Source organism: Vipera berus (assembly GCF_964194415.1).
Source record: "Vipera berus genome assembly, chromosome: 1".
NCBI lineage: Eukaryota > Metazoa > Chordata > Lepidosauria > Squamata > Viperidae > Vipera > Vipera berus.
The window spans coordinates 99,844,537-99,857,255 of NC_138202.1; the positions used below are offsets into that span (position 1 = coordinate 99,844,537).

Here is a 12,719-nt window from a genome sequence, read left to right on the forward strand (position 1 = left end):
AAAACTACTTCTTTTAGGACTTTACGAGCTCCTTAAAATTATTCAAGAGTGAAAATATAAGAATGCCACATGCCAGTTTTTTTCTTCTTCATATCAAAAACTGGTCTGTTATCATTTCTACCCTGTTCCCAAATTACGAATCAAAACATACAGCCTACTAAAATAGTCAGACATCAGACTTTATGTCGCTCTCCTGTTTCTGTTAAATATTGTTCTTGGCAACTGGAGTTTGAACAGAAATAATTGCAAACTTCTAAATGGTAAACCTTGGCTTATAACCAGTTGCTTGGTAACATTCTAGAGGGTTACTTATGACTTGGATTTGAAGTTCCGACAGCTCCTCACGGCTATGAGCAAAACCAGCCCATAGCAAACTCTTCGTTTGCTTAATGACCGCTGCAAAAAAGGTTGTAAGATCAGGTCAGTCACGTGGTGACCCAATTTATGACTGTCGAGACATACAACTATAGTGGGCAGGCCAAATTATGATCATAACTCAAGGACTGCTTGTACTGAACTACAGCTTTCAGCAGTCCTAGCAGGAGACCTGTATATTGTGCAGGTCAGAAGGGCTGAGAAGATAACTGCAGACCTTCACATCCTGGATATTAAAGAGTTTCAACTCCTCCCCTTGGGATGCTGCTATAGGGCACTGCATGCCAAAACAAGTAGACACAAAGTCAGTTTTTCCCCTTGTGCCATCACTAAATGCTAAATACCTGATTCTTACCCAAAGGTGCTTTTCAAAAGGCAAGTAGACTTTTTTCTTGAAAAATAGCATCTTTGGGACAACCAAGACCTGGATGACAGAATTTCCACAGACGTCTAATCTCTATGTATATTTACCCATGTAGTGTGGTTCTAGGATTATTACTTATCATTTTCACTTCCCCCTTTTATTGGTATTACTATGATTATTATTCTGTTGCTTTGCATGTACACTGAGTGCTTTTGTACCAGACTAATTCCTTGTGTGTCGAATCACTCTTTATTTTTTTAATTTATTTAATTGAATTTCTATACTTGGCCAAATAAATTTCAATTCAATTCAATAATTCCCAATAGGAAATGATGGGAGTTGTAGTTGAGTAATATCTGCCCATATACAGTCTTTCCACCTCTGACATAAAGGTATGGATTGGAAATAGACATTTGAGGAATATTTTAAAAGGTAATTTAGGTAATTTATAATTTGAAATTAAATCTCGCAGATGCCCAAATTCAACTTTTCAGGATTACCAGAATACAATCCTCTACCAACATGCTAATACTGAATGCAAAAGGATTTATTTCAGAAAACAGAATTGACAAGTCATAATAAAATGGACCACTCTGAATAGATAACGACTACTACATGCCACAAGCAGATCATTTTATTCCAGAAGGGCTCTTGTTCAACATTGCAATTTGGCCACATTACAAAGCTATAATTTATTTATGTACCTGTAGCAATTTTCAAATAAAAAAAACTGTTTTAAAATTTAAAATTTTACTACAAGAGGTACCGGTATATACATAACAAAAAGAGCTTGCTAGCCAGAATGACAGCTTGTAGACCCATTCTTCACATCACTTCGGAAAGTACTGGAACATCTAGCAAGACTAGGCAAGGCAGGACGAGCTACAGTCTTCCACCCAAATCAGAGGGCTTCAAGCAAACGTAACTGGATATGACGTTACCATTTTCACTATTTGGTTCATCTTCAGATCATATGTACAGTTCAACAAAATAAACTTTTAAACACCCTATTTTATTTATTAAATTTATATGCCACCCATCTCCCTGAGAGGGTGACCCCGGGCGCCCTACAGAAAGTTAAATATGCAGCTTACTTATTGCCAAATAGGGTACTTGAGTAGCTCATGTACGCTGAAGGAACACTAGGCTCTAATAAATGGGTATTTCAGTAGAAAAACGTCGTAGGAAAAGTTTCATGACTTTGTTCCTAAAGCAGAGCTATGCATGTTTTAAAATCAATTTTGAGATATAAATGAGGGTTGGTCTATCCTTCTCATTAGGCTCAGAGGAACATGGAGTTTATAAAAACGGGCTGCAGCTGACATTTAATCACTATCATCAGATCCATGATATGAGCCTCGTTCAGAAGCCTCGTTGTTGGAAGCCTCTGGCTCGGACTCATTAGCTGAGCCCTCATTGTCGGAGACTCTCTCTGAATCTCTGTCAGAATCAGCACTGCGGGAAGCTGGGCGAGATTCGTTCTCAGAACCAACAGACCGACTTCTTCCTGATGGCACAGACTCATTATCCGACTGCTCCGAATCAGACTGTCTTCTCTTTCTCACTGACCCATCGCTGTCTGAGTCTTCATCTGAAGGGCGGGCGCTGGATCGCCTGGGACTGCCTCCCTCGCTGCCAGACTTGTTACTGTTGTCCAAATCACTGTCAGACACAACATTTTTGCTACGCCGCTGCTCGGCATCATCTGAGTCACTGTTGCTGTTCCTGGCATTGCTGTTCAAGCAAAGAAGAGAAAATAGAATATCTGAAGCAGAACATGAAGCTGTATAAGAAATACAACAAGTTCTTGAGTTATTATGTTCATTTTGTCCAGCATATCTTATGCCAAGAAAGTTAAATGAAACATCATTTGTGAGAATTTGTTCTTGTTTATATACGGTGTGCTGAGGCTGTCCTTAAGCTGTTACCTCTATAGTTTTTGAGATGTCAGCTTACACCTTTTCATATAATTTTGTAGCCAAGAAAGAAAATACTGATTAACCACATTTATACATTTTCAGGAAGTATAATTATGCATAATAGCACTTCAGATGTTACTGAAATAATTTGAATAAAACCATCTCAAATAGGAAAGACCGTTTTTGATCCTGAGACAGAGTTTAACCTCATAACACTTCCCAAATGTTCTAAATGTCTATCTTTGGAGTGCAAGTCAGCTGCTTCCTATTTGAAGCATGGTATTTCTTACTTCACATGACTTGAATCAAAATGTTTGGCAAATCATTAGTGCTTTTAGTGAGTTTTCCACATAGATACAGAATTATCTCTTGCACAGAATCAGGATTAATTACATTGAGAATGAAGGCCAAACAGAAGCTGTATCTCATAGAGTGATCTTAAATTTCTTTCCTTAGCCTAATATTTCTTTAGGTCTAAATTGGGCATTCACAACAAAGAAGAGTTAAATGTAACCAACCTATTACAGGTCATCCTCACTTAAACGACCACAATTGGGATTGTCAACCCCATTAAGTGACATGAACATTAAGTGAAATATCGTGTGACCACACCCAACTTATGACATCCATTCTGCTGCAGCCATTAAACAAATTTCCTGCAGTCAGTAAGTGCAACAGCACACCGCCATGACTTGCAGCTTCCTCCCACTTTCCTCATTAACTTAAGACTGTTGGAAGCAAAGTTGCTGGAAGGTTGCAGATTGGTCTAGTGGTTAAGGCACCAGGCTAGAAAGTAGGAGATCGTGAGTTCAATTCCTGCCTTAACCATGCTGGGTGACTTTGGGCCAATCACACTCACTCAGTCCAACCCACCTCATAGGGTGAGGAAAATAGGAGGAGGAAGGTATGTTGGATTTGTTTGCTTGAGTTATTTATATAAATAAATAAATAAATCACACGACTATGGGACACTACAACCATTGTAAATGACTGCCAGTTGACGAATGCCTGAATTGTGATCACATGACTATGGAGGAAGCTGAGGACTGGTTATGTGCCTAGTTTTCAGCGTAAGTTTGAATGGTCACTAAACAGGGCAGTTGTTAATGCAGGACCACCTGTATCCATGAAGCCAGAGAAAACACTAAAAGATGTTGTGTTTCTCTTAAGAAATATAAAAGACTGTATCAGGAGAAAACATAATAAAGAGTCACTTGGTTTACCTGGATTTTTAAAAGGTTTCTTAATGTTTCATAATTTAGTTCTATTACCCTTCAGTTAAAAGTTACTTAGCATGGACTAGGGCGTATTCACTCTGTTATTTTTCACAGTTTTGAAATGGAGAAGAAAATACCTGTAACTCCCATTTTTATCAGAATAAATCCATCACTATTACTCCAGAAAGGGGGGGGGGGAATACAAACCCATCATCAGCAATTTTGAGTTTATCTTCATCAGATGAGTCATCACTTGATGAAATGATGGCTTTAGATTTGATTTTTCCCTTCATTGAAAGAGGCAAGCGTTCTGGCTTCGACTAGAATTAGGGGGAAAAAAGTGATAGAACTTGTAAAGAAAATTGACTTTGAGCTTTTATTTTTTTTTTAAAAAAACAACTATTAGATATTCCTATTACAGGCTTATGGTGGAAAAGTAATACAATTTAGCTATAAGGCGGCTACGCATTTCTCTTTCTATCCCTGTCTTATTAAATTAACACCGATCCCATAGGCCTAGGACAGGGGTGTCAAACTCAATTTCATTGAGGGCCACATCAGCATTGCGGTTGCCCTCAGGGGGCCAGGTGGGTATGGCCTGGGTGGGCATGGCCTACTGGGTGGGCGTGGCTAGAGTGTGTATGGCCTGCTGGGTGGGAGTGGCCAGCTCTACATCGTTTGCATCAAGGGTGCCTATGGGGGCCTAGGGCAGGAGTGGGACAGATCTGAGTGTATCTGGCAGAAGGAGGGTCTCTGGGCCAGGGCCAAGGCAGTGGGGGCCGTTCCCTCACTGTTTCCAGGATGGCTTCGCGGGCCGCATGAAACCACTTCGCGGGCCGGATCCGGCCCCCGGGCCTTGTGTTTGACATGTCTGCCCTAGGATATACAAGTAATTTCCAATTGCTAAAGAACTGAACTAAAAAAAAAAAACTATGCAGAAACACTATTCAAACTTTCAAAAAACTCTGTCATAATGGAGGAGGATGTTATATGCTGTGAGCCTGGAAGTGCCAGAATACACACAAATATCTCGCTACCACCTCGACTTTTTGTATTAAAAATGTTTTAAATTTTTTTAAAAAAACAGAACAAGAACCAAAAGCTGTCAATTCTGGAAGAAATAAACTCCAAATTTCCATATCTTCATTTCTAAATTAATTTAAATTAATTAAAAGACGGAGGAAGGAGACCATTGAGCAAGGAATAACATTAAAGGAAGATATGGCTGAAGGATCTGCCCTCCCTTATACCACTTGAAGGACCCTGAAAAGGTTGAGAATTGGAGTCTCTTAATGTAAAAGCTCAAGTGGAGGCTCTTAGTGAATAACAACGTGCTATGTGTGACACAGAGCCTGGCCCATCTGCTGGTACGCTGGCTACTACCAGAAGCATGTACTGATAATGACTTATTTTTGGCCAACGACAAAGCCAAGAAGATGGCTTCATTTTGTCAGTTTAAATTTGATCTAGACATGGAAGAAGAATTTCCTGAACCTTGGTTAGAAACTACAAATGATTGGGGATGCAAGTGCTCTGAGACAACTGTGTCTACCTAGCAGATAAAGGTAAGCAAAGAAACAAAAGAGGCTCAAGGGGGCTGCAGACCTCATTTTAGTAAATCAGGGTTTTAGAGCTGGACTGCATCTCCCACTGAAGCCATTTTGTGAATCAGCCCGTTTATAACATGTTCTCAACGATACATGTATGTTCATTAGCCCAGAAAAGGTGGGGACTCTCTAGCTAAGGTCCATGCTAAGATGCTTCAGAGTCTTCAGTTTAGTTCAAATAGAAATAAGTAACACAATGCTATGTGTAAGCAAGGATGAGTACTTCCAGTGCTTTCTAGGACAGAGGTCCCCAACCTTTTGGGCACCAGGGACCGGTTCCATGGAGAGAGGTTTTTCCACGGACCGGAGGGAGTGTAGTTTTGTGTGCTGCCTGCATCCCGCGGATGGGCCTTTGCTTGTTTGTGCGAACCGCTTGCTGGCATACCGTGGCCGGGTACCAGTCCATGGACCGGGGGTTGGGGACCCCTGTTCTAGGAGATTCAGCCAGGCAATCTTAAACTAAAGATTTTCAATTAGACCCAAATTAGCACTTAATGAAATAGTTATAAATCGCACCATTCTTCTCTTCTCAGTTTTGGCTGGGCGACGCTTCTTCTGTCTGGGTCCATTCTCATTTTCCTCATCATCAGTATCACCATCTGCTCTTTGAGATCTTGAGAAAAACACACACCCAAACAATCAACAAAATTCTATAAACCAGTGTGGCCTGGTCAGATCTTTAAAAAGAAAAACAACCCTATAGATTCTTTGCTTTTTCTTACATAAACACTTCCATTAATAGTTCCAGAACTTACTTAACAATATAGAGAAACGTAATGAGACCAATCATCATTGGTCTCATGTTTAAAAAAAAGCTCACTACAGAGCTAATTCTTGAAATGATTTCAAATGATTTTTTAAAACATAAAACAGCAGTTAAAAAGCTTGTATTTACACATCTACGATAGCAGAAACAAAGATACTTGTAAACACTAGTTTATAATAATGCCAGTAACTGCAGTTCAGATGCCACGGTTGGGCTCTGAATATTTCTATGAGTATACATCAAGACTTCTTTGGTTCCCCGCTATCAAAAGCTGCTCTTTCCTGAGTTTTAAGCAGTGTATAGAATCAGGCAGCAAGGCAGGTTAGATCAGTAATGGAAAAAAGGAATCAAACTTCCCTATGTGTTTATCAAATTCAGTATGTACACCCTCTCATTTCCCTCCAAAGGATTTCACCTTCGTCGCTTCTTCTTTTTCTTCTCTCCGTCCTCTTCTTCGCCATCTTGTTCACTGCCACTGCCCTTCCTCCTCTTTTTCTTTCTGGCTACTGGAAGGTCTTCGTCGCTGTCATCATTGACAAACTCATCAAATTCTCCAGTTTTTTTGGAACGCTGTCACAAAAATCATAAGCCACAATACATTGTTATTTTTAGATGAAAACCAACCATTTTGGAAGTGACTTAACACTCTAGTTTAAAAGGATACATAATTAGAAAATATCACACTTAATTTATGGAATTTTTATCCTTACTTTCAGAATTGTTACTCTTAGGATACACATTACGCAAACACAGATTAACACAATTCACAAACTGGAAAAAAAAAGAATAGTAGAATAATCCAATTGGTCTCTAATCTTCTAACACTACTTTTGCTAACTAACACTAACATCCACCAGTCCTTTGTAAGTAAGAGCACCCCAAAATTAAAAGTGATGGAAAAACATAATGAAAGACATGAAATACTAGCATGCTAAAATTAAATATAGAGAACTGTGGAATCTAGACTTTAAAAAAGTTGCTGCTTTTATTAGAAATGTTGTAAAGACCAATTTTAAGATTTTCAAAAAAAGGCCAAAAGGCATAGAATACAAGAAATCAGGTAAATTATGTGGTAATCAAATGGAATAAAGCATAGGATAATTAGATGAAGACGCTAATAATTTCATAGAGAGCTATCAGAAAATATGTGAGCATCTGAACATGTAGAGACTATGGGAGATCAAATAAGATCACACAACACTAAATTATACTAATGCAAAATTAAAATGAAGTATGTTTTGAGCAAGTATTATAAAAGTGCAAATTAATACTGCTAGACTTCAGCCTACTTTCTCCTATTCTCTCAGAGATCTGATGTTAATGATCATTTTGATTATCATTTTAATAGCAAAGGAAATGGTGTGAATTGATCTGCATGGAAAAGAACTGGTAAACATTCACATAGACAGAGTTACGGAGTTAGGCTTTCTAAACATGTTTTTCAAGGAGCCAAGGAACGTGATGTATCGTTTTGAGGGAGCAGAAAAGACACATTGTATTATTTGGATGCAGTAGATCAGGGGTGTCGAACTGCCAGCCCGCGGGCCGGACCCATCACATGGAAGCCGCACCCACACCATGGCTGGCAATGGCAAAACAGTCCCAATACGTTGCGCGACGTCACAAGTTTGACATGTCTGCAGTAGATGCTTGGAGCGGTAGTTGACCAAACTAATAAATCAAAGAGAAAGGCCTTAAGAGGAGTCTAGATTTGATAATAATGTGTCTGATTATTGTCAGAAGGACACATGAGGGAGATAATTAGCATGAGAGATAGGCTAAAGATTTAGGATCAGACAAGACCCAGAAATGTTGGATGACTCAGAAGAAGAGATGCTGGCAGTCTGAAAATTCTGAGTATAAAAATATTTCATTTTAGGGTAAGAAATAATAATAATAATAATAATAATAATAATAATAATAATAATAATAATAATAATAATAATAATAATAATAATAATAATAATAATAATAATAATAATAATATAATAAAATAATAATAATAATAAAATAATAACGGTGAACAGGGCAATACATAATAAAAAACAGGATACAAAAATTAAAAAGTGATTAAACAACTATGCCCGTAGTAATTAATACATATTAAAAGTTAAAACTAATTATAAAAAACCCAACCCCATCCCATCAAACCAGGCCAGCTTGTTCAAAAAAGAAGGTTTTGAGATCACGCTGGAAGGAGCGAAGGTCGGGGGCCATCCGGAGCTCAACCGGTAAGCGGTTCCATAGGTCTGGCGCGCCCACAGAGAACGCTCTCCCCCTGGGGGCCACCAATCGGCATTCTTTGATCGGAGGCACCCTGAGGAGGCCCTCTCTGTGGGAGCGCACTGGACGGAGGGAAGTTGACGCCGGCCACAGGTGTTGCTGTAGGTAATCCGGACCCATGCCATGTAGGGCTTTGTAAGTCATCACTAACACCTTGAACCTCACCCGGAGAGCAACCGGTAGCCAATGCAGCTCGCGGAGCAAAGGTGTAACATGGGAGTATCGGGAAACCCCTAAGACAACTCGCGCGGCTGCATTCTGCACCAGTTGAAGTCTCCGGGTGGACCTCAAGGGCAGCCCCATGTAGAGAGCATTACAGTAGTCTAGACGAGAAGTCACGAGCGCATGAGTGACTGTACGCAAGGCATCCCGGTCTAGATAGGGCTGCAACTGGCGCACCAGGCGAACCTGGGCAAAGGCCCCCAGGTTCAGAAGACTTCAACCATCAATCAGCTATATCACAAGTCCATCTTCTCATAGCTCTCTGTAACACTTTGTGTTTGTTGGGTTTTCTAATTGGATCAACCATCTTATTAGAGTTTCACCCTTTGGTAAAGATCTAACATAATTATGAAAAGTTAAGAGTGGATTCAGACATGGACTATATTAGACAACTTTACTTCATAGAACTGCTTTTTTGCTTGACGCCAAGATAAAATAGAAAGGGTTTAAATTATCTCACCACATAAACCATAAAACTGAACTCAGCCAGGGTTTCCTAATGTTCAAGGGCCTAAGGGTGAAAATGAGGGGGGTATGTTTGCAACTGATAACAGATTTCTCACAAAATTGATTAGATTATCATTAAAATGGGTAAGAGGGACTAAAGGAGGACTCAGTTGGATACTACAAATAACTGCAGGATAAAAATATTCTAAAGTAGAGAAAAGGCCAAGAGGGGGAAAAAATTGTAAAACAAAATAAGAAGTTGAAAAATTTATACAGGCAAACAATAACAATATTACAGGGAAAGAGAAAATCTAGTTTTTAAGTAAGTAGAAACAGAATTTGCTAATACCATGACAATGAACCAACCATAAAAGTTAATAGAGAACAAAAAGTTTGCTGAATGACAGACAGAATACTTGAAGAAGACCTTTCAAATGATGCAATGGAAATAAAAATGAAATAATCAATGACAAACAACAACTTTGTAGGGCATTAAACAGAGGTGTAGAAGTACCAAAGAGCCAAAATAGACAAGATTGTTACTATTTTTTGTTGTTGGTTTTTTAAAAAAAACTGCCTCTTTTTATACTTAACAAAATAAGGCTTAAAAGAAATGTCTACAAGTATTTATCAAAATCAGTACAAAACTGGTCTAAATGTCTCTTATGTGAATACAGTGTCAGTCTTATTAAATTCAGCATTTGCTATCTATAGCTTTTTTAAGCTACTCTATTCATGATCCATCGGCTGATTTTTCTTTCAATATATAATACAGGCTGGCACTGTTTCCTCTTCCCTCATAACCCTCAGCAGAGCCCTGGTGAAGCCTACTTCTCCTTGGCTGACCTGTGGAACTGCTGGGAGCAAAGGGAAAAAAGGGAACTATGGACAAGGAAAACTGCACCTCTACTCCCTTTCCTGGTGCATCTCCCAAAGCCTCCCTTGAGGAAAAGAGCTTACCCATTGACCATCAGCATCCTCATAGTCAGCCCTACTTGGCAGCAGGCATCCAAATTACTCTTGGAGCATGGTGGCTCACATAAGGATGCTGGGTTTGGAAGTTAGCAAGTCCACGTTTGAGACCTGCTGCGTGGGGTGTGTGTGAGCTCCCATCACTTGCTCCAACTCCTTGATGGGGACATGAAAGCCCCCATGGGTGTCTCCCAGGCAATGGTGATGTCACTGGCTAATCCTTTCAAGCCAGAAGTGCCTTAAACTGTGCCTCCAACATGAACAGGACAGGACAGGATCTGAATTACTCTCTTGTCCTTCCCTCACTACTCACCACTCTTAAGAGATTTCAGCTTTTGCCTTTGGTTCAAAGCAGCCAATTTCCAGTCAGCAGTCAGGCCTTGCCACCAGCCAACTGGGTGTAGAGACCAGACACAGGAAAGACATGGGAATATGCCCTTCCCATCTTCCTTTGTACACACAACCTACAGGTTTCAGGAAAGACTAGTTGGAAATCACAGTCATGTGACCTTGGCTAACTGTGGTGATACTTAAACAGCCACAACTTTGTGAATAAAACTGGTGTGCAGATCTTTGAAATTTCCATTACACAGTGGCAATAGGTCCTGTATTGAGTGCGTTCTTTAAGTTTGTCCTGCTGAGGTACCGTAATTGAAAAACTGTTGCCCTGTAATGAACCATTTCACTCAATATTATAAACAGACAAGAGAGTTTTAGCAAAACATGGCCATTTAACAATAATTTATAAAACTCTTTATTTACCCGGCCAGCTCCACTACGCTTTTTCTCTTTCGAGCCTTCAACTTCTCCTGTGAACATGAGAATATTCTTGGTCTTCTCCACATATTGCGCTCTTTGTTCCAAAAGTTTCTTCTGTTCTTCTATTTCCCTGAGACGTTTTTCTTCCTGCAAAAGTGTCAGCAAGGAAACCAGTTATATTGTAGTTTTATGTGAAGCTCCATTCCAATATTTTGGTTTTGGTTTTTTTTTTAAAAAAAAGTATCGAAGACCACAATGACAAGGTGTCTGCCTTTAAACGGTATGCTCTGAAACAATAATATGAGGAGAACTCAATGCACGTAGCAATACTGTAAATATACAAGTGGAAATAAGCAAGATGTTTCTAGGTTACAGAGTGGATGAGGCATCTAAACTTTCATTCTCTTCATTCTTATCATTTGCACCTTTCAAATTTATTTTACCCATTTACATTTTACCTTTGTTCATCGTGCATCTACAATGCACTTTGTCGTAGCATCATAGCCCACAGCTCAGCAGACAAAGTGATCCCAGCTCTGTTTTAGCGGTATAAGGAATAAAGTACCTGTTCTTTGAGTAACTTCTGACGCAGCAGTTCTTTTTCTTGCTCTTGTTTTGCTCGCAGCTCCCGTTCTTCTTCATCCTGCTTGCGAGCCCGAGCGACGTGATATTGAGCTTGGCTCAGCAGATCTGAACACTGCCTACAAGTTGGGGTTAAATTTGCAGACAAAAGCAGAAATAACGATGGAAAACACATTACATGTCACTGGCCAAATCAAAACCTTTCAAGAACAACAGACTCGTAAATGCTAATAGTTAGCAACCAGACTGTAGTAAACATGTCTGTTGTAAAGAAAACCAGATCAATTCCCACAAGCTGGGAATTTACTGCTAAATTTCCTAGAGGATTTTTTATTTCTAACAATCAAATCGCTTTTGAAAGCAGTAGCCTGGCACTTCAAATTGCTCTGCCCTAGAAAAGATCAATTATTCATCCAACTAATTGGATTACATTGCTTTGAGCCCCAATACATAACAAATACCTGATTTTCATTGCTTTGGGTATTTAGCTTCATCATACGAACCTTTTATATTTTAGATTTAGAATTTCTGACATGATTTTATTCCAATAGAACTGAGCATCAGTTTTAGCTTTCATGGACAACCTGCCTGCCAACACTTGTTTCAAACTACCTTTTGTCTGACACCTACTTAATTAGGCAGTAAAAAAAAGCTAAGTCTTTTAAGTCTTTCAATCCAGAAGACAAAGGCAACTTTTCTTCATTAAAGAAAATCCTCAGAGAAATATAGCTTACAGAACATCTAGGATACACTGTACAATTATTTCAAAAGGGGTATATGACAATATCTGGAAAATACTGTTAGAACTAGTAATAATAATAATAAAACCACTGTGATAATCCACAGAAAACACTACTTCCCCAAGAGTAGGCATCAATACCTGCCACATATGGCTAGTCAATATTATCTCTTATTGTAAGTTGAATCTCCTTTTCTTTTTGGTTTAAGCTACAGATGTGCACAATTAACCTTAAATGTATGTACTAAAGTAAACTGAAATCTGCAGTTCAAATAACTTGCTTATTTCATAAAGAACTGATTCTTGTAAGCACTGATTACATTTTTTTACCTGGCTTCGGTTGCAGCAAGTGCCAAATCAAATCTCATCTTGTCTCCCACTTTACTCAAGTAACTGAAGTATCTGAATGAGAAATAGAAAATTAGGGATATCTTAAAATTCTTCCAAAACAATCTTTTTTTCCTATG

General features: G+C 39.0%; 1 protein-coding gene across 1 annotated transcript in view; it reads right to left on the reverse strand.

The window, feature by feature from the left end:
- Positions 1 to 1,341: 1,341 nt before the first annotated feature.
- CTR9 (CTR9 homolog, Paf1/RNA polymerase II complex component) overlaps positions 1,342 to 12,719 on the reverse strand; it is a 30,647-nt gene continuing 19,269 nt past the window's right edge. Inside the window, exons 19-25 of the mRNA XM_081346741.1 lie at positions 12,583 to 12,654; positions 11,497 to 11,632; positions 10,935 to 11,078; positions 6,664 to 6,818; positions 5,999 to 6,095; positions 4,083 to 4,195; positions 1,342 to 2,473 (exon numbers count right to left, since the gene is read on the reverse strand). Of these exons, the coding sequence (XP_081202867.1) occupies positions 2,065 to 2,473; positions 4,083 to 4,195; positions 5,999 to 6,095; positions 6,664 to 6,818; positions 10,935 to 11,078; positions 11,497 to 11,632; positions 12,583 to 12,654 (1,126 nt within the window). The 3' untranslated portion in view covers positions 1,342 to 2,064. The remainder of the gene's footprint in view (positions 2,474 to 4,082; positions 4,196 to 5,998; positions 6,096 to 6,663; positions 6,819 to 10,934; positions 11,079 to 11,496; positions 11,633 to 12,582; positions 12,655 to 12,719) is intronic.